At 42.1% G+C, this 22,551-nt stretch overlaps 2 protein-coding genes across 3 annotated transcripts in view; one reads left to right on the top strand and one right to left on the bottom strand.

Moving 5' to 3' along the window:
* LOC311136460 (uncharacterized protein) lies at positions 1-6,363 on the bottom strand. The gene has a single exon (XM_084170596.1). The coding sequence runs from the start codon at positions 6,344-6,346 to the stop codon at positions 5,189-5,191; it is 1,158 nt and encodes a 385-aa protein (XP_084026722.1). The 5' UTR covers positions 6,347-6,363; the 3' UTR covers positions 1-5,188.
* Positions 6,364-9,714: 3,351 nt separating this feature from the next.
* The window catches only part of LOC311135663 (syntaxin-1A-like), a gene marked incomplete at both ends in the record, with an annotated part of 34,802 nt that continues 21,965 nt past the window's right edge, over positions 9,715-22,551 (top strand). Inside the window, one exon of one of the 2 annotated variants that reach the window (XM_084169685.1) lies at positions 9,715-9,870. In XM_084169685.1, coding sequence (XP_084025811.1) covers positions 9,841-9,870 — 30 coding nt within the window. The remainder of the gene's footprint in view (positions 9,871-22,551) is intronic. The other variant, XM_084169686.1, reaches the window with a different exon arrangement.

Below are 22,551 nucleotides of genomic sequence, written 5' to 3'. Positions count from 1 at the left end.
TTAAATATAAACTGAAATATGACATTTACATAAGTATTCAGACCCTTTACTCAGTACTTTGTTGAAGCACCTTTGGCAGCGATTACAGCTTCAAGTCTTCTTGGGTATGATGTACAAGCTTGGCACACCTGTATTTGGGGAGTTTCTCCCATTCTTCAATACAGATCCTCTCAAGCTCTGTCAGGTTGGATGGGGAGCGTTGCTGCACAGCTATTTTCAGGTCTCTCCAGAGATGTTCGTTGAGGTTCAAGTCCGGGCTCTGGCTGGGCCACCCAAGGACATTCAGAGACTTGTCCCAAAGCCACTCCTACGTTGTCTTGGCTGTGTGCTTAGGGTCGTTGTCCTGTTGGAAGGGGAACCTTCACCCCAGTCTGAGGTCCTGAGCGCTCTGGAGCAGGTGTTCATTAAGGATCTCTGTACTTTGCTCCGTTCATCTTTCCCTCGATCCTGACTAGTCTCCCAGTCCTTGCCGCTGAAAAACATCCCCCCAGCATGGAAAAGGAGGGCCGAACACCTCCCCATTCACATCGACGGGGCTGTAGTGGAGCGGGTCGAGAGTTTCAAGTACCTTGGTGTCCACATCACCAACAAACTATCATGGTCTAAACACACCAAGACAGTCGTGAAGAGGGCACGACAACACCTTTTCCCCCTCAGGAGACTGAAAAGATTAGGCATGGGTCCCCAGATCCTCAAAAACTTGCACCATCGAAGAGCATCCTGACCGGTTGCATCACCGCCTGGTATGGCAACTGCTCCGCATCCGACCGTAAGGCGCTGCAGAGGGTAGTACATCACTGGGGCCAAGCTTCCTGCCATCCAGGACCTATATACTAGGCGTGTCAGAGGAAGGCCCCAAAAATTGTCAAAGACTCCAGCCACCCAAGTCATAGACTGTTCTCTCTGCTACCGCACGGCAAGCGGTACCGGAGCGCCAAGTCTAGGTCCAAAAGGCTCCTTAATAGCTTCTACCCCCAAGCCAAAAGACTGCTGAACAATTAATCAAATGGCCACCCGGACTATTTACATTGACATTTTACACTGCTGCTACTCGCTGTTTATTATTGATGCATAGTCACTTTACCCCTACCTACATGTACAAATGACCTCGACTAACCTGTACGCCCGCACATTGACTCGGTACCGGTACCCCCTGTATATAGCCTCGTTACTTTTGATTTTATTTTTTACTTTATTTTATTTAGTAAATAACTGCATTGTTGGTTAAGGGCTTGTAAGTAAGCATTTCACGGCACATGTGACAAATACAATTTAATTTGATTTGATGCTGCCACAATAATTCACTGTAGTGATGGTGCTAGGTTTCCTCCAGACGTGACGCTTGACATTCAGGCCAAAGAGTTCAATCTTGGTTTCATCAGACCAGAGAATCTTGTTTCTCATGGTCTGAGTGTCCTTTAGGTGCCTTTTGGCAAACTCCAAGCAGGCTGTCATGTGCCTTTTAATCAAGTTGTAGAAACATCTCAAGGATGATCAATGGAAACAGAATGCACCAGAGCTCAATTTCGAGTCTCATAGCAAAGGGTCTGAATACTTATGTAAATAAGTTATCTGTTTGTGTTTTATAAATGTGCGACTTCACCAGGCAGTATAAATTAATCTCCCCATAACAAAGGGAGTTTCAAACCTCTGCCAATAACGCCTCGTTTTCAGGTTACATATCCCTCCCATTAGGCTCATCCAATTAGGCCCCTCACTCAGACCACTCCCAGCCAGTCCTAGCAAAATTCTTGCTTGAGAAATTACTCTTAGCCAAGAAACTATTTTTGTTTATTTTTGACAATTTTAATTGAAAACAATCAATCACAGTAAGGTACTTGAATTTTTACCCAGAAATGATTTGATAATCGCTAGGTTTCCATCCAATTGGCGACAGATTTTCATGCAAATATTCTAAAATACGCATAAAAACATTATGCGCATTTTCCCACCAGAGAGGTGTTTCCATCAAATTGACTTGTTGCAGATAAAAGGCTGTGCGTGATGACGTAGTGCACATAAAAATACATTTTGCGGTTGAAATCCCATGTACTAAAAGAAATAACGGTTTCCATCGAATTTTCAACTCTACTGATGGTTTTCTCACAAACAAATGTTGCGTTATATAGCAAGTGTGCCCACTCTGGTATTGGCAAGTGCGCTCTAGCCAACAGTGCTATTTGCGCGCTGTTGGCTAGAGCGTACGTATAACCTACATGATGAGATTGTATGGACAAAAGATATTAACATTTTTCAAATGGCAGCCAAGCATCGATTATCATGTCACCAGAATAAGACCCTAGATATTTATTGGAAAGGAGCATCAAGCTCATCACCTTGCACTTTCACCACACTGTGAAGTTCATCATAATTGATTTAATCTGTAGTTAAATTAATAAACTGCATGCTTTCCCGATGAGTCGTAGTGGGAGGACCACACAACATGTCATCGCGTTCAAAATTATGGTTATTATATCAATTTTTGCGCAAAAAAGCATTTCCACCGACATTTCTCGCATAATTCATTTTATGACACAAAAAGATCTCACGTTGTCTAGTGTATTTTTTTGTCTACATTTGGAAAGTTTACCGGAAAAAAGTGTTTCCATCAGGCCTTTCATTACATTATTTTTATCTGACATGTACTTTACGCGGTTGGATGGAAACCTGGTTATTGAGATAAAAGCGGCTGCATTGGACCTTTAAAGAAAAAAATATTAAAGTCGCACTGTGCCCTCTAATTCAATCAACATGCCTTAGGAGACATCTGGAGGTAGAAATCTTTGACTACACTGACCAAACACATTATTATTCCCCATCTTTTAAAGTTCGGTCTTTTAAAATGTATACTTATAAGAACATCAATGCAATGCCATGGGGATAATTACAACTCTACTGCCTCTGTAAATTTACTAACTATAATATATTTTTTATATATACATTAAAGTGACAGTTCACTCTAGAATCAAAGTTAGCCAGATGTTTTCAGACCGCAAAAGTAGTGTAGATTAGTTCATCAAACATGATTAGGACTACATTTTGAAGTCTGAAAATGTCTGATACACATTGGTCACGTGCATCTCCGCTAGACTGAATTGTAGGACCGAGACGATTCCAGTATCTCGATACTCGTTAATATCATGGCAAGAAACAAAGCATGAAGCAGATTTAACTTCTTTAGGAAAACAGCCCTAATGTTGGAAACAAACATCATTATGTTGTCATCCAGAGTCACATTTATTTATTTTCCAAGCTATAGTGCACAATATTTTACATACAGCAGGTTTTTAAAGGACTCTGCTTCATGTTTTCATTTTTGACATGGAAAGAATATTGCAATACTGGTATCGTCCCGGCCCTACTGAATTGATGCATCTGCAGGAGAGCAAATAAACACTAATTATTATTTACTGTGTAGTATCCATTTTTGTACGGTTCCACAGCAATGGGAAGTTACTGTGCTGCTGTAAGCCTTATGATTAACCCTCTCTGTATTCAGTATTGTAGCAATGCTTATACATGCTAATAACAACCCAAGTGACATTCCTTTTTCATGTGCTTCCATAAGCACACCTCAAATAATTTATTTCTCTTAAATACATTAAAAGTGTTGAGGCAGGGAAAATTACATGGGATTGGCCATACATGTTCTTACATCAAATATCTTAAAGGCACATTTCTCAAATAATTGAGTGTACACAAAGTTATCTCGTCTCTTACCGATCATAGGTTACATTTTATTATTTCTGTACAGGAGCTCACCTAGGGGCCCTTCAGTGCACTAGTCCGTTGCAGGAGTCTCGTCTAAGCTGAATTACCAAAAGCTTTCTCAAAGCACCTTTTCACTCAGCTACTTCAACTGCTGCTCAGCTGGCTGACACCTAGCTCTCGAAAACTATAGGCGGCATTCTGCTTTATCCCTACAGGTCTCAAACATTAGCTTCGCCCACGACTGCCTAATGTGAACTACAATCCAGACGCTGTGTTTTAACGTTTAGAACCGTCAATAATCATCGCTTGCGATACGGCTTTCGAAACATATGGCCCGTATCCTTCATCAGCGAGCAAGAATCCTTCAAAAAAAATATATACTTACTGTAGCAGTGTTGCACAGATCCATACAGCTATGTGTGCCTCCATCCGACGAAATTAAACTTCCGCTACACTTCCGGAGTTACGTTTACACACAGGTGTTCGGAGCATGCTAGATAGCTAATTAGCACAGGTGGTCGCCTCTTGTCTTCGTCTGTTTAACGTAAACAAGCGCTGTAACATGGAGATATGCCTGTGTGTGAACCCTAACCCTATCAAGTTGTGTATCAATTTAACCTTTTGTTTTTTGAAAATTATTTCTCGCTGACATGAAAGATAAGGTCCTTATGCATCCAAAACTTTACCCCAAGCGATCCATGTAAATGTTCAGACCGAACAGCGGGGATCTTAACAAACCTTCCCCCTACAGAAGACGCCTTCGTCCAATGTCTTATGTGTAATGTAATGGAACTGAGAGTCATGAACAAGAGCTAGCTGATACCAAGGTCCAAACTTGTGCAGCCAGGTATCATCAGCTTACTTCCCACGCTTAAAACTTTGTGCTTATGACATAAAATTCACTTTTCACAACTTTTTAAAAGCCAAGTTGAATCATAACACCATATTGAACGTTAGCCTAATTAACCATTGCACCGTTCTGCAATTCATTCAACACTGCAGAATCAATCAACACATATCTTTAAATGTTGCAGGGTTTCAAAAACTTTAAAAAACCTTCAATATAGGCCTAAACCAATATGCTTCGGTTCCTCACTATCACTTCCTACATCAAACTTCCAACAATTTCCATTTGAACAAAGTAAATGTTTATATTTTCTAGTGAACGATATGCAAACACACAAGTGGTTGAGTGCCGCCTTGTGATTGCGGAACAGCTCTACCCAATGCACCAGTAATCACTCAATCATCAGCTTCTATTACAGTATCATTAACCTTTGACCTATATTCTTAGGTTAAGCAGCTTTCATTAGGACATCTGGATACAGCAAGAATGGAACAGATGGAAACCAATCAAGGGTGTGTCAAGTTGGCACAAGGTATGTCCCTTACCATTGCACTCAGCCTTCTCATATGAATCCTATAGTGTGGATGAAAATAATGCCCTCCTATGCTTGTCCAGTGTCATTTTGCTAAATCAATTTCCTCCCTGTTTCAAGTTGACCAGAATAGACACTGCCATGACAACCAACACCCCAACAGCCATCTCCATCATCTTGCCCAGCTCCCGGTCTTTGATGGCCTCTTTCTTCCTCATCATCTCCTCCTTCCTAACTCGCAGCTCCTCCTCTCTCAGGAGCTGGGATTTGTAGTGGGATTTGATGAAGTTGTCGAAGTCGAAAATGTTCTTGCTGTCTATCCCCAAGGCGGAAGACTGGCGTGCCTCCCTTGTTGGCTGAGATGAGGAGCTCTTGGTGTCCTTCGTGGAAGGTTTGCTCGCTCCAGTAACGTCTCCCTGACTCAGAATGCCTCGGTCGTATTTCTTCCTCAGCCCCTTGTTGCCCAACACGTTGTAAGCCTCGCTGATGTTGGAGAAGCGGTTCGTAGCCTCCTCACTGCCTGCATTCTTATCTGGGTGGTAGATGAAAGACTGCTTGTAGTAAGCTGTCTTGATCTGAGCTTGTGTGGCGGTTGGAGACACCTCAAGGATTTCATAATATGCCGTTCTGCTTTTATACAGGGGCTCAGACATGTTGCCGTTTCCATAAGCTCTCACAAATAACTGCTCATGACACAGCCGCAAACTAAAGCTTGACTGTCTGTTAGCAAATCTCACCATACACAGAGATCTTCTCTGCTCGCGCCTGGTTTGAGTTGTGGTGTCCGTCACAAGACCGTTTCTTCTCCAGCTTGAGGCTCTAGAGGCAATAACATGGACCTGTGTGTCGGCCAGGTGAGGTGAACTGAGATAAAACCACCCTGAAGCACTTTGTTTATCGAGTAGTCTTATATCCTCACTGTCTGACAAATTATTCCTCCATGCAGAACCAAACTGTAATTCTGCCTCACCGCATTTTGATATAAGGTCGTGGCAAAATCCAATCTTAAATCCACCATCGGGGAGTGTGCGGAGGGACCTTGAGTTCTCAGTTCCTAAAGTCTCCTCAGGAATTCCGAGAGACTGCAACGGTGTCCAGTTGCCGAGCCGGGCTGTATTATCATGGTCATTTTGAGCTTCGCCAGACCGATATTCTGTCAGCAAGCTTGTGGCTTGTATTGCGCTTTTAGCTTGGTTGCCCTCAATCCCTAGAGGCAACTGTTTATATGTGTTTTTAAGAATTCTGTAGGCTCCCATACCAATTTTCAGTCTGACCTCCGCCATGTTTGCAAGGAGCAAATAATAACATTTCCGGTTACTGCATCGGGCCAATAAAAACCTTGGTACTTGGAAAGTGCACAGAAAGTGGCCAATCAAATGTGAGAAGCATTTTTGCGACTCATAGTGCGTTACGTCATGGTAATTACGCAACATTTGTTTCAGCGAGGAATTTCAGACAAAATATCCACAGGAAGATTTTCGCTGCTTGGGTCTGCTATCCCTGCCCAGATCGGAATTGTATCAAACGCATGGTTTCTGTCAGTGGTGTAATTACTTAGGTAAAAATACTTTAAAGTACTACTTAAGTAGGTTTCTGCGGGAGCTGTACTTTACTTTAGTATTTATATTTTTGACAACTTTTACTTTTATTTCACTACATTCCTAAAGAAAATAATGTACTTTTTACTCCATACGTTTTCCATGACACCCAAATGTAGGCTACTCGTTACATTTTTTATGCTTAGCAGGACAGGGAATTGGTCCAATTCACACACTTATCAAGAGAACATCCCTGGTCATCTCTACTGCCTCTGATCTGGCGGACTCACTAAACACACATGCTTCGTTTGTATGTCGAAGTGTTGGAGTGTGCCCCTGGCTATCCATACGTAAAAAAAAAAAAAAACGAAAATTGTGCCGTCTGGTTTGCTTAATATAAGGATTTTTAAATGATTTATACTTTTAATACTTAAGTAAGGATGCATTTGCAGTTTTTGTTTTGGTTGTGTTTCGGAGTATGTTTTGCCCAGTAGAAATTAATGATAAATAATGTATTGTGTCATTTTGGAGTCACTTTTTTTTGCAAATAATAATTGTATATGTTTCTGAACACTTCTACATTAATGTGGATGCTACCATGAGTACGGATAATCATGAATCATGAATAGTGATGAGTGAAAGTTACAAAGGCACAAAGATCATACCCCCAAGACATGCTAACCTCTCACGGTATTTATGCCTATGTAACTTTCTCACTCATCATTATTCTCGATTAATTCATGATTATCCATTATCATGGAACATCCACATTAATGTAAAAGTATTCAGAAACATATTCCATTCTCATTTACAATAAAAGTGACTACAAAATGACACAATACATTATTTACCATTCATTTCTATTGGGCACAATATAATCTGAAATACAACCAAAACAAATGGCAAATGCATCTAACAAGTTTGTAGAGTGACAAGCTTGATGTAGCCATTGCATCCTAGAAATATGGGACCAAATACTAAACTTTTGACTAGTACACTACTACATTTGTCCAAATGCTTATGACACCTTCAAATGGGGGCATTAGATACATAAAGTGCTTTCATTTCTAAACAGTAAACAGATATGTATGGCATAGAAGGCCCTTCTTGCCTTGTCTCTCAGATCTTTCACAGCATCCCTGTCTCACCCCACGGCCCTGTGGAAAGAAATGTGTATGTTTTTTGCACTTGTTGTTTGTGTACATGGATTTTATAATGTCGTATGTTTTTCCCCCAACCCCAATTTCCATCATTTTGTATAGCAGACCCTCATGCCAAATTGAGTCAAAAGCTTTTTTGAAATCAACAGAGCATGAGAAGACTTTGCCTTTGTTTTGGTTTGTTTGTTTGTCAATTAGGGTGTGCAGGGTGAATACGTGGTCTGTCGTACGGTAATTTGGTAAAAAGCCAATTTGACATTTGCTCAGTACATTGTTTTCACTGAGGAAAGGAACTAGTCTGCTGTTAATGATAATGTAGAGGATTTTCCCAAGGTTGCTGTTGACGCATATCCCACTAGTTATTGGGGTCAAATTTGTCTCCGCTTTTGTGGATTGTGGTGATCAGTCCTTGGTTCCAAATATTGGGGAAGATGCCACAGCTGAGGATGATGTTAATGAGTTTAAGTATAGCCAATTGGAATTTGTGGTCTGTATATTTTATCATTTCATTGAGGATACCATCAACACCACAGGCCTTTTTGGGTTGGAGGGTTTGTATTTTGTCCTGTAGTTCATTCAATGTAATTAGATAATCCAGTGGGTTCTGGTAGTATTTAGTAGTTGATTCTAAGATTTGCATTTGATCATGTATATTTTTTTGCTGTTTGTTCTTTGTTATAGGGCCAAAAGGATTGGAGAAGTGGTTTACCCATACATCTCAGTTTTGGATAGATAGCTCTTCGTGTTGTTGTTTGTTTAGAGTTTTCTCAGAAGTGGTTAGATTCTATGGATTCTTCAATTACATTGAGCTGATTTCTGACATGCTGTTCCTTCTTTTTCCGTAGTGTATTTCTGTATTGTTTTAGTGATTCACCATAGTAGGCTCAGGTTTTCTGGGTCTCTATGTTTTTGGTTGGATAGGTTTCTCTATTTCTTTCTTAGGTTTTTACATTCTTCATCAAACCATTTGTCACTGTTGTTACTTTTCTTCGGTTTTCTGTTAGAGATTTTTAGATTTGATAGGGAAGCTGAGAGGTCAAATATACTGTTTAGGTTTTCTACTGCCAAGTTTACACCTTCACTATTACAGTGGAACGTTTTGTCCAGGAAGTTGTCTAAAAGGGATTGAATTTGTTGTTGCCTAATTGTTTTTTGGTAGGTTTCGACACTACTTTCCTTCCATCTATAGCATTTCTTAATATTATTCAGTTCCTTTGGCTTTGATGCCCCATGATTGAGTATTGCTCTGTTCAAGTAGACTGTGATTTTGCTGTGGTCTGATAGGGGTGTCAGTGGGCTGCCTGTGAACGCTTTGAGAGACTCTGGGTTGAGGTCAGTGATAAAGTAGTCTACAGTACTACTGCCAAGAGATGAGCTATAGGTGTACCTACCATAGGAGTCCCCTCAAAGCCTACCATTGACTCCCTATGAGGAGAGCTGTGACTTACCATGAAATACAATACAATAAATTAATTCAAGGATGAGTCTGACATTTATATTATCTGAGATATTTTTGAACGAAGCACGGAGTAAATCCATTCATGTGAGGTGTCAACTGAACTTCAGTTATTTCCTCCACCAGGTGGCGCTAGTGTCTAAAACATAGATATTAAAAAGCGATCATAATTCTGATCATGTATGAATTGTTCACAAAACAGTAATTTTGAATGGCAGTTTTCATTCTTCATAATCTGGAAACTAGGCCTATTTAAAATGTGTCTGCCATATTGTAGCCTGTACCATGCAATTTCTTTCTCTTTTAATCCTGAAAGCGATTATCCTGACATTCATCTCTGCAAACAATTTTTTTTAAAGAAAAGTTTTTTAAAAAGTGACACATTTCTAATACGTTAATGTCAAGAAAATTCATGGCATCTTGTACTTTGAGATTATTGCGCGCTCTCGATTGATCTACACCCCTTGCGCGCGCCCGCCGCTCTCATCACCCGTCGGAAAATAAAATAAAAACCCTGACTCGAGAGTACGGATATAAGGAGCATCTACCAAGTTGGAGAGGTGTTGGAGAAACAAGTGGAAAAGTCGTGATTCACGATGAAGGACCGTACACACGAGCTTAGGGTGGTAAGTTATTTATATTTTTAATTCTACTCTAGAGACCCCAGAAGCAAACGGTGGTTATTTGGAAGTGTTGGGCGGTAGGTGCGCCTCACTTCTTTTTTTGGAGGTGGAAAGCAGCTGTCTTAGAGTAGGACCTCTTAAAATGTTTAATTTACTGTGATTTTATAACAATGGTGTACATTTCTGGGGATCAGTTTAGCTTAGTAGGCTATCAAAGTAAAAGTTGTTCCACATGTCCATATGGAAACGCAACGTGTGAGAGGACGGTGAAAACATTGGCACCCGTCAGGTGTTGTAGGCTGTTGTCCATTAATAGGCTAGTTGTTGTACATCGTCTTTAAATGGGAATTGTTCATAAACGCGCGCGAAACTTTTTTTCCCCAATGTGATTTCCCTTATAGTCTAGCTATTCTGCTTCTAGCTTCAGCCCTATAGAAAAACGATGTATTAACTATTCTTTTATGAACTGGCCTTCTCTGAATGTCTAGATATAATGCTTTTCTTTTCCCCCTTAATTCCACATAGGCTAGTTGTCTTTTATCCGATAGGCTTTATCCAAGTGTTTATTAACGATCTTGAGTCAATTCACATCTCAGTGAAACCTTACTAACATCACACATTATAAATCACGTTTCTCTCTATATACTGTATCTCTTTAGCGCTCCCTCTCTATCTCTCACACACACACACACACACACACACACACACACAGCTGGGGAAAGGGGGCATTTCTCAGTTCTCAGAGGAGCTGCTTTAGCATCTGTGGATGACAGTTAACACCTGGTTTCTCCCCTGGAGGGACCACACTGACCAATCACAGTCCATCTCACATGAGTGATATCCCATATGTCATCTAGGAATGGTTTCACAGACAATCAAGATTTTTCTTCTTATAGATGGGGCCAGTTTGTTACATAAACTACACTGGCAAAAGACACCCCTTCAAATTAGTGGATTCAGCTATTTCAGCCACACCCTTTGCTGACAGGTGTATAAAAACGAGCACACAGCCATGCGATCTCCATAGACAAATATTGGCAGTAGAATGGCCCATACTGAAGAGCTCAGTGACTTTCAACGTGGCACCGTCATAGGATGCCACCTTTCCAACAAGTCAGTTCGTCACATTTCTGCCCTGCTAGAGCTGCCCCGGTCAACTGTAAGTGCTGTTATTGTGAAGTGGAAACATCTAGAAGCAACAACGGCTCAGCCACGAAGTTGTAGGCCACACAAGCTCACAGAACGGGACCGCCAAGTTTTGAAGCGTGTAGCGCGTAAAAATCATCTGTCCTCGGTTGCAACACTCACTACCGAGTTCCAAACTACCTCTGGAAGCATCTTCAGCACAATAACTGTTTGTCGGGAGCTTCATGAAATGGGTTTCCATGGCCGAGCAGCTGCACACAAGCCTAAGATCACCATGCTCAATGCCAAGCGTCGGCTGGAGTGGTGTAAATCTCGCCGCCATTGGAGCAGTGGACTCTGGAGCAGTGGAAACGCGTTCTCTGGAGTGATGAATCATGCTTCACAATCTGGCAGTCCGATGGACAAATCTGGGTTTGGCGGATGCCAGGAGAACGCTACCTGCCCCAATGCATAGTGCCAACTGTAAAGTTTGGTGGAGGAGAAATAATGGTCTAGGGCTGTTTTTCATGGTTTGGGCTAGGCCCCTTAGTTCCAGTTAAGGGAAATCTTAACGCTACAGCATACAATGGCATTCTAGACGATTCTGTGCTACCAACTTTGTAGCAACAGTTTGGGGAAGGCCCCTTTCCTGTTTCAGCATGACAATGCCCCCTGCACAAAGCGAGGTCCATACAGAAATGGTTTGTCTCGATCGTTGTGGAAGAACTTGACTGGCCTGCACAGAGCCCTGACCTGAACCCAATCAAACACCTTTGGGATGAATTGGAATGGCGACTGCGAGCCAGGCCTAATCGCCCTACATCAGTGCCCAACCTCACTAATGCTTTTGTGGCTGAAAAGAAGCAAGTCCCCGCAGCAATGTTCCAACATCTAGTGGAAAGCCTTCCCAGAAGAGTGGAGGCTGTTATAGCAGCAAAGGGGGGACCAACTCTATATTAATGGCAATGATTTTGGAATGAGATTTGTATTTATTAGGGATCCCCATTAGCTGCTGCCAAGGCAGCAGCTACTCTTCCTGGGGTCCAAACATATTAAAGCATTTACATTACATATAAAACAAAATATAAAACAGTACATCATATGACATTATTACACCACTACCTATCTACAGTACAAAATGTTTAATACCACCATACAACAATATCACAACGTGTGCGTATGCATGTGTCTATACCCTTGTGTGTGTCTCTTCACAGTCCCTGTTGTTCCATAAGGTTTATTTTTACCTGATAAAAAATAATAATAATCTGATTCAACTGCTTGCATCAGTTACCTGATCTAGAATAGTTCCATGGAGTCATGGCTCTATGTAGTACTGTGCGCCTCCCATAGTCTGTTCTGGACTTGGGGACTGTGAAGAGACCTCTGGTGGCATGTCTTGTGGAGTATGCATGGGTGTCCAGGGTCGGCAGGTAGCTTAGTGGTTAAGAGCGTGCCAGTAACCGAAAGGTCGCTGGTTCTAATCCCCGAGCCGACTAGGTGAAAAATCTGTCTGTGCCCTTGAGCAAGGCACTTAACCCTAATTGCTCCTGTAAGTCGCTCTGGATAAGAGCGTCTGCTAAATGACTAAAATGTAAAAATGTGTCCAAGCTGTGTGCCAGTATTCCAAACAGACAGCTCGGTACATTCAGCTTGTCGACACCTCTTATAAAAACAAGCAGTGATGAAGTCAATCTCTCTTCCGCTCTGAGCCAGGAGAGACTGACATGCATGTCATTAATGTTAGCTCTCCATGTACTTTTAAGGGCCAGCCGTGCTGCCCTGTTCTGAGCCAACTGCAATTTTCCCAAGTCTCTCTTTGTGGCACCTGACCACACTACTGAACAGTAGTCTAGGTGCGACAAAACTAGGGCCTGTAGGACCTGCCTTGTTGATAGTGTTGTTAAGAAGGCAGAGCAGCGCTTAATTATCTACATACTTCTCCCCATCTTAGCTACTGTTGTATCAGTATGCTTTGACCATGACAGTCTACAATCCAGGGTTACTCCAAGCAGTTTAGTCACCTCAACTTGCTCAATTTTCACATTATTCATTACGAGATGTAGTTGAGGTTTAGGGAATGATTTGACCCAAATACAATGCTTTTAGTTTTGGAAATATTCAGGATTTATTTATTCCTTGCCACCCATTCCGAAACTAACTGCAGTTCTTCGTTAAGTGTTGCAGTTATTTCAGTTGCTGTAGTAGCTGACATGCATAGTGTTGAGTCATCCGCATAAATAGACTCAAAGCCAGTGGCATGTCGTTAGTAAAGATGGAAAAAAGCAAGGGGCCTAGACAGCTGCCCTGGGGAATTCCTAATTCTACCTGGATTATGTTTCAGAGTCTTCCATTAAAGAACACCCTCTGTGTTCTGTTAGACAAGTAACTCTTTATCCACACTATAGCAGGGGGTGTAAAGCCATAACACATATGTTTTTCCAGCAGCAGACTATGATCGATAATGTCAAAAGCCGCACTGAAGTCTAACAAAACAGCCCCCACAATCGTTTTATCATCAATTTCTCTCAGCCAATCATCAGTCATTTGTGTAAATGCTGTGCATGTTGAATGTCCTTTTCTATAAGCATGCTGAAAGTTTGTTGTCAATTTGTTTACAGTAAAATAGCATTTTATCTGGTCAAACACATTTTTTTCCAATAGTTTACTAAGGGTTGGTAACAGGCTAATTGGTCGGCTATTTGAGCCAGTAAAGGGGGCTTTACTATTCTTACAAAATACCAATGATTGTCTTTCATAGTTTGGGCAGATATACTTGGATGTGTAGTGTCAGCAATTGTTGCTGGCATGTCATGCCTAAGTTTGCTAATCTTGCCAATGAAAAACATTATTAAAGTAGTTGGCAATATCAGTTGGTTTTGTGATGAATGAGCCATCTGATTCAATGAATGATGGAGCTGAGTTTGCCTTTTTTCCCAAAATGTCATTTAAGGTGCTCCAAAGCTTTTTACTATCATTCTTTATGTAATTTATCCTTGTTTCATAGTGTTGTTTCTTCTTCTTTTTATTCAGTTTAGTCACATGATTTCTCAATTTGCAATACGTTTGCCAATCGGTTGTGCAGCCAGACTTATTTGCCATTCCTTTTGCCTCATCCCTCTCAACCATACAATTTTTCAATTCCTCATCAATCCACGGGGATTTAACAGTTTTTATATTCATTTTCTTAATAGGTGCATGCTTATTAGTAACTGGAATAAGCAATTTCATAAATGTGTCAAGTGCAGTGTCTGTTTGCTCCTCATTACACACCACGGACCAACATATATTATTTACATCAACAACATAGGAATCACTACAAAACCTATTGTATGACCTCTTATACACAATATTAGGCCCAGCCTTTGGAACTTAGATTTTCCTAGATATGACTACTATATTGTGATCACTACATCCAATGGATTTGGATACTGCTTTCAAACAAATCTCTGCAGCATTAGTAAAGATATGATCAATACATGTTGATGATTTAATTCCTGTACAGTTTGTAACCACCCAGGTAGGTTGACTTATAACCTGAACCAGGTTGCAGGCACTGGTTACAGTTTGAAGCTTTCTCTTGAGTGGGCAGCCTGATGAAAGCCAGTCAATATTTAAATCACCCAGAAAGTATAATAATAATAATAATATAATATAATAATATAATATAATAATAATATAATATAATAATAATATGCCATTTAGCAGACGCTTTTATCCAAAGTGACTTACAGTCATGCGTGCATACATTTTTTGTTTTTTTTGTTTTTGTGTATGGGTGGTCCCGGGGATCGAACCCACTACCTTGGCGTTACAAGCGCCGTGCTCTACCAGCTGAGCTACAGAGGACAATAGTATACCTCTATTGATATCACATACAGTGAAGCAGAACTTAATATTTGGTACAGAATCCTTTGTTTGCAATTACAGAGATCATACGTTTCCTGTAGGTCTTGACCAGATTTGCACACACTGCAGCAGGGATTTTGACCCACTCCTCCATACAGACCTTCTCCAGATCCTTCAGGTTTCGGGGCTGTCGCTGGGCAATATGGACTTTCAGCTCCCTCCAAAGATGTTCTATTGGGTTCAGGTCTGGAGACTGGCTAGGCCACTCCAGGACCTTGAGATGCTTCTTACGGAGCCACTCCTTAGTTGCCCTGGCTGTGTATTTCGGGTCGTTGTCATGCTGGAAGACCCAGCCACGACCCATCTTCAATGCTCTTACTGAAGGAAGGAGGTTGTTGGCCAAGATCTCGCGATACATGGCCCCATCCATCCTCCCCTCAATACGGTGCAGTCGTCCTGTCCCCTTTGCAGAAAAGCATCCCCAAAGAATGATGTTTCCACCTCCATGCTTCACGGTTGGGATGGTGTTCTTGGGGTTGTACTCATCCTTCTTCTTCCTCCAAACACGGCGAGTGGAGTTTAGACCAAAAAGCTCTATTTTTGTCTCATCAGACCACATGACCTTCTCCCATTCCTCCTCTGGATCATCCAGATGGTCATTGGTAAACTTCAGATGGGCCTGGACATGCGCTGGCTTGAGCAGGGGGACCTTGCGTGCGCTGCAGGATTTTAATCCATGGCGGCGTAGTGTGTTACTAATGGATTTCTTTGAGACTGTGGTCCCAGCTCTCTTCAGGTCATTGACCAGGTCCTGCCGTGTAGTTCTGGGCTGATCCCTCACCTTCCTCATGATCATTGATGCCCCACGAGGTGAGATCTTGCATGGAGCCCCAGACCGAGGGTGATTGACCGTCATCTTGAACTTCTTCCATTTTCTAATAATTGCGTCAACAGTTGTTGCCTTCTCACCAAGCTGCTTGCCTATTGTCCTGTAGCCCATCCCAGCCTTGTGCAGGTCTACAATTTTATCCCTGATGTCCTTACACAGCTCTCTGGTCTTTGCCATTGTGGAGAGGTTGGAGTCTGTTTGATTGAGTGTGTGGACAGGTGTCTTTTATACAGGTAACGAGTTCAAACAGGTGCAGTTAATACAGGTAATGAGTGGAGAACAGGAGGGCTTCTTAAAGAAAAACTAACAGGTCTGTGAGAGCCGGATTTCTTACTGGTTGGTAGGTGATCAAATACTTATGTCATGCAATAAAATGCAAATTAATTACTTAAAAATCATACAATGTGATTTTCTGGATTTTTGTTTTAGATTCCGTCTCTCACAGTTGAAGTGTACCTATGATAAAAATTACAGACCTCTACATGCTTTGTAAGTAGGAAAACCTGCAAAATCGGCAGTGTATCAAATACTTGTTCTCCCCACTGTACATTATCAAGCATTTCACACGTTATCCAGATACCGACTGTTAGCACTTGGTGGTCTTTAGCAGCTTCCCACCAGAATTGGCTTTAGGTGAGGCAGATTAACCTGTAGCCATATTACTTCAACAGTATGTAACATGAGATCCTCTCTAATCTTCGCAGGAATGTGGTTCTGAACATAAACAGCAACACCTCCACCATTGGCATTTCTATCTTTTCTGTAAATGTTATAACCTTGTATTGCTACCACTGTATTAATGTGGGCTATTTTGAGCACTTTTCTTCTGGGATGCTTACTTGTTTTTATTGCTTTACTGGGAAGCTTAGCAGCAGTAGATGTGCTCATGTTCTTTATGTAAGTGCAGGGTGAGCTGCACACAGTGGACTGCCTCCTCGGGCACACCGGCTCAGTGCTAACAGTATAAATCTGGTTCTTAGGCACATTATTACTGCACACAATAGCTGTAGGATCAGCAGTGGCATTCAGGGCAGTTAGAGGGACATAAATTAGGTTACTTATATTGTGACTACTGACGCCCCTGATGTAATGTACATTTGCTGAAGCATTTTGACAACTCTGCGTCACAATGGTAATGATTAGCTGACCTCGGCTTGGGTCATTGCTAAGTCATTATCTCAACGCCGCCTTATAATGCTGTGAAAGGATCCAGGAACCCAAATTATTTGGGTAGATCCCATCCTCCTTATAAAACGTGTTTTGTTTCCAAAAGGTATCGAAATTGTCAACAATAGTTACACCCATTGAGCTGCAATTATCACGTAGCCAGATGTTCGATGAGCAGGTGTCCACATACTTTTGGTCATGCAGTGTATGACTGCCCAGTCATTGTTAAACCTCTACATTAAGTTCAAATCCATTTCAGGCTTCACAGATTGCTGCTATTAAAAAAGCAATTTCACACTGGAACGTCATGCTGCGGTGGCTATTAAACACCACGACAGACAGCATGACTGGAGGGTGATATTTCCTCTCATATTCAGTGCAAGGGTGAGTTGCAGTCACTGTCCAATGTTCTGTGGTGCTGAACTTCAACATTTTGGGATTCTGATTCCGTCACTGTCCATGGTGCTGACATATCAGCTATTAGATTGATTTGTTTACATCAGGCGTTCTACATGTGACAAAGTCAGCACAATACATTTTTCAGACATCAAAAGTGGTCTAATGGTGAGATGAATCCACTTCCTAAGCCACTTGTTGAGTAGATCCAGCTACACCTCAGTCCCTAATTAGTTTCATCATCCCATGTCTAATTTAATCTTTACTCAATGTGCATGGATTCTGGCGACAGCTATGAATTTAATTAGCTGTTTTTGAGACCATAGGAAGCCAATGGAATTGGGCATAGATGGTTTTGTGTATTCAGATCCTGTAGTCCGCCAACGGGGCTGTGCCTTATTAACACCTGTGCCATGTCCTGCATGCATCTGACTGGAGATGGGGTCTGAGAAAAAACCCGGTGGCGGTGTGGAATCATCACACAGGCATTTGAGTCAAAAAGTGTACGGGCATGGGTGGACATGTTGGTTTGTATGTTGTGCAATAGGGCTGGGAATTGCCAGGGACCTCACAATACGATATTATCACGATACGATATATATTGCAACTTGATACTGGGATTTTATTGCGATTCGATGTTCCAAATATATTGCTCACAATATGTCTGCTGCAGAGGGACAAGAGAGAGCCATGAGAAAACACATTTTGATCAGTCAAGGGAAAAAAATGCTGAAAACAAATTGACTCCCTATTTAAAAAGAAGATGGAGAACAAGCTATGAAGGAAAAATACTGGAGTTTTGCTGCAGGTACAGCCAACTTGCGTAAAAATTATATCCCAATATGTAACTGTATAGATCCCCCCCCCCCCCCCCCCCCCATCACTATTGTCCAATGGTTATAGTGCCATACCAATGCTATTCTTAGTTGTTTGCGATCTTGGTGTATTCTCAGAGATGTATCATGTCTGTTAGTGTTGAATTGTGTATTCACTGGTGCCCATTATGAAAACCTCTAGAGGCTGTACTTCTCGAGGGCCTCTCATTGATTGTAGAACAGCCACAGCATAAAGCAATGGGATTGTCCAAACTGCCCATGGCCAGTACTTGGTTGGTATATAATGCTTACATGTTGTCTGGATAATATCTTTACTTTTTAGTCAGCTATGACACTTCAGTAATGTTATTGATGGTTCCATTTGACCACTTGACATATTATGTAACACTTGCCAGTGACAGCATTGACGACTCTCTCTCTCTCTGATGAGTGTGATGATGAGTGTGCTGCTAGTGCAGATGGAGCTGGAGTTAAAGAGTGAGTCGGCAGACCGGCGGTCGTGAGAAGGCATGTCCTCCCTCACCAGAGAAGGGGGGTCTGGAGTGGTCCCCCTTCTTTCTCTCTCTTGTGTGAGAGGAGGGTGGGTGTGTGGGTGAGAGGAGGATGTTTGTGTGTGTGTACATGTGCTGACATGTGTTTGAGTGTAAGTTTGTGTGTATTTCTTTGTGGTGTGGAATGTGTAGGCTAATGGAGATAATGTGGTGTCAGTGTGGGCTGATGGCTGTAATGACTATGGTGTAGCAGCATGGAGCCGGGAACCATTGTCTCCCTTCCTGTGCCCTCCCACAGCCCATGTGTAGGAGCAGGATGAGTGTGTGACGGTGAAAACGCTCCCCCACTACTTCCATGGGGACTATTAGGTTCATCATCATCCTCCACCTCTCTGGTTGTCAACTCTCAAGTGTCCTATAATTTTTTTTATTGTGGAACAAAGAATCGCATCTGTGCTTTACTAGTACTCAGACCTTGATTATATTTTGAAGATTTTATTATGAAATGCAAATAGTTACATTAGCCTTATTAGTTTGTTACTGTAATGAGTAAAGTCTAAATCCAACATGCTTCTAGATAAGCATGGTTTACAATGGCATCAATAGCATTTTTCTGCAAATTGCATTTTGCCCCAAGTATATTTAGATCCTATTTGCTGGATATCTTTGGAATGATATAATTGGATCTATCTTCCTCTGGTTTCCTGCTTGTTCACTAGCCTTGATGTCTTGATACTACTACAGGCGTCTCGAATCCTGGCATGCCAGGCTAGCTTTAAGGCGATATTCATGCAGGCTAATTTCACTCTGTGGCTGGCTAATACTTCTCAATAGAGGCCAAAGGTAAGTGGGAATGGGTGATCAGTGGATATCTGTATGGGTAGAAAAATATATTGCCTGATTCAAGCTGTTGAGGCAGCAAAGGCTCTTGTGTTGATAAATTAGCATTTCCCACCCATGTATACCAACATCGTCATTGATCCGTGTGTCTTCAATCACAAGGGCCTGACTGAGTATGTATGCAACATGTCATACTGTGCATTTGGAAAGTATTCAGACCCCTTGACATTTTCCACATTTTGTTACGTTACAGCCTTATTCTAAAATTGATGATTTTTGTTTTTTTCCTCATCAATCAACACACAATACCCATAATGACAAAGCAAAAACAGGTTGTTCATTATTTTTTTTTTCAAATGTATATAAAACGTAAATATCACATTTACATAAGTATTCAGACCCTTTACTCAGTACTTTGTTGAAGCACCTTTGGCAGCGATTACAGCCTCAAGTCTTCTTGGGTATGACGCTACAAGCTTAGCACACTTGTATTTGGGGAGTTTCTCCCATTCTTCTCTGCAGATCCTCTCAAGCTCTGTCAGGTTGGATGGGGAGCGTCGCTGCACAGCTATTTTCAGGTCTCTTCAGAGATGTTCGATCGGGTTCAAGTCCGGGCTCTGGCTGAGCCACTCAAGGACATTCAGAGACTTGTCCAGAAGCCACTCCTGCATTGTCTTGGCTGTGTGCTTAGGGTCGTTGTCCTGTTGGAAGGTGAACCTTCGCCCCAGTCTGAGGTCCTGAGCACTCTGGAGCAGGTTTTCATCAAGGATCTCTCTGTACTTTGCTCCGTTCATCTTTCCCTCGATCCTGACTAGTCTCCCAGTCCCAGCTGCTGAAAAATATACCCACAGCATGATGCTGCCACCACTATGCTTCACCGTAGGGATGGTGCCAGGTTTCCTCCAGACGTGATGCTTGGCATTCAGGCCAAAGAGTTAAATCTTGGTTTCATCAGAACAGAGAATCTTGTTTCTCATGGTCTGAGAGTCTTTAGGTGCCTTTTGGCAAACTCTAAGCGGGCTGTCATGTGCCTTTTACTGAGTTTGGAAGAGTCTAGGAAGAGTCTTGGTGGTTCCAAACTTCTTCCATTTAAGAATGATGGAGGCCACTGTATTGAATTTACCACAGGTGGACTCCAATCAAGTTGTAGAAACATCTCAAGGATGATCAATGGAAACAGGATGCACCTGAGCTCAATTTCGAGTCTCATAGCAAAGGGTCTGAATACTTATGTAAATAAGGTATTTCTGTTTTTTATTTTAAATACATTTGCAAACATAATTTTTTAAAAAACTGTTTTCGCTTAGTAATTATGGGGTATTGTGTGTAGATTGATGAGGATTTTTATTTGTTTAATCAATTTTAGAATAAGGCTGTAACGGAACAAAATGTAGAAAAAGGGAAGGGGTCTGAATACTTTCCGAATGCACTGTATGTGTAGTGTACTATTGAAATCTAAACATAATAGGAAATCTAAACATCACTTTCTTAATTTGAGCTTGTATAGAGCAATTTATAATGAACCGAGGGCACATCTTCCATATGTCCTACTAATTCAAACACTATGCTGTCACTGTCACTTGTCCACTCAAGCTTAATATTGTTGTCATCTATCGCCCACCAGGTGCACTTGGAGAGTTCCTCAATGAGCTTGACAGCTTGATAAGCTCATTTCCTGATGGCTGCTCTTACCAGGTGACGTGGAGAAGATTGGTGTCTGCACCACGTGCTCTCACTACTGGTGTCCCCTAAGGCTCGGTTCTAGGCCCTCTCCTCTTCTCTCTATACACCAAGTCACTCAGCTCCGTCATATCCTCACATGTTCTCTCCTATCATTGCTATGCGGAAGACGCTCAACTACTTTTCTCCTTCCCCACCTTCTGTCACCCAGGTGGCGAAACGCATCTCTGCGTGCCTGGCAGACATCTCAACTTGGATGTCGGCCCACCACCTCAAGCTCAACCTCAACAAGACGGGGCTGCTCTTCCTCCCGGGAAAGGCCTGCCCGCTCCATGACCTCTCCACCACGGTTGACAACTCCACAGTGTCCCCTTCCCAGAGTGCAAAGAACCTTGTCGTGACCCTGGACAACACCCTGTTGTTCTCCGCAAAGATGGTTCAGGCTCTCTCATAGTTCATGCAGGTTCATGCTCTACAACATCCGTAGAGTACGACCTTACCTCACACAGGATTCGGCGCAGGTCCTAATCCAGGCACTTGTCATCTCCCGTCTGGACTACTGCAACTCGCTGTTGGCAGGGCTCCCTGCTTGTGCCATCAAACCCCTGCAACTTCTCATGCAACTAACCCTAACCTTCCCGAGTTCTCGCATGTCACCCTGCTCCTCCGAACACTCCACTGGCTTCCAGTTGAAGGTCGCATCCACCGCAAGACCATGGTGCTTGCCTACGGAGCTGCAAGGGGAACTGCCCCTCCCTACCTTCAGGCTATGTTCAAACCCTACACCCCAACCTGAGTACTCCGTTCTGCCACCCCCTGAGGCTAGGACAGCGGAGTCCTTGCCCATTTTCCAAAAATGTCTGAAACCCTACCTCTTCAAAGAGTATCTTAAGTAATCCCACATCCTTTCGTGAACTAACACTCACACTTGACTTTTTCCCTCCTTACTAGCACTGACTTTGCTGATAGCTACTTTATTGAGGAAAAATGTACTTACTATAACTGAGATATGTGGTTGTCCCACCTAGCTATCTTAGAGATGCACTATGCAGAAATCGCTCAGCCCAAACATTATAATAGTTAGCCTAATTTCAGTTTATGTGACAAAACAAGCAAGTATAGTGTAGAGAATCATTGTACCATCTAAACCGCTGTGAAATATATTTTCCATAACCAAAAATATTGTACTTTCAGCTGTTTGAAGCTGGTGTACAAAACCCAAAGTAAAAGACGAAAAATCTGAACTTAAGCACAAAAACAACAAAAAAGGGGGATACCTAGTCAGTTGTACAACTGAATGCATTCAACAGAAATGTGTCTTCCGCATTTAACCCAACCCCTCTGAATCAGAGAGGTGCGGGGGGCTGCCTTAATCGACATCCACGTCATCGGCGCCCGGGGAACAGTGGGT

This window comes from Coregonus lavaretus, assembly GCF_964263955.1.
Source record: "Coregonus lavaretus genome assembly, chromosome: 10".
Taxonomy (NCBI): Eukaryota; Metazoa; Chordata; class Actinopteri; order Salmoniformes; family Salmonidae; genus Coregonus; species Coregonus lavaretus.
Note: the sequence above shows the minus strand (reverse complement) of the source record. Positions and strands in the feature narration are given on the sequence as shown.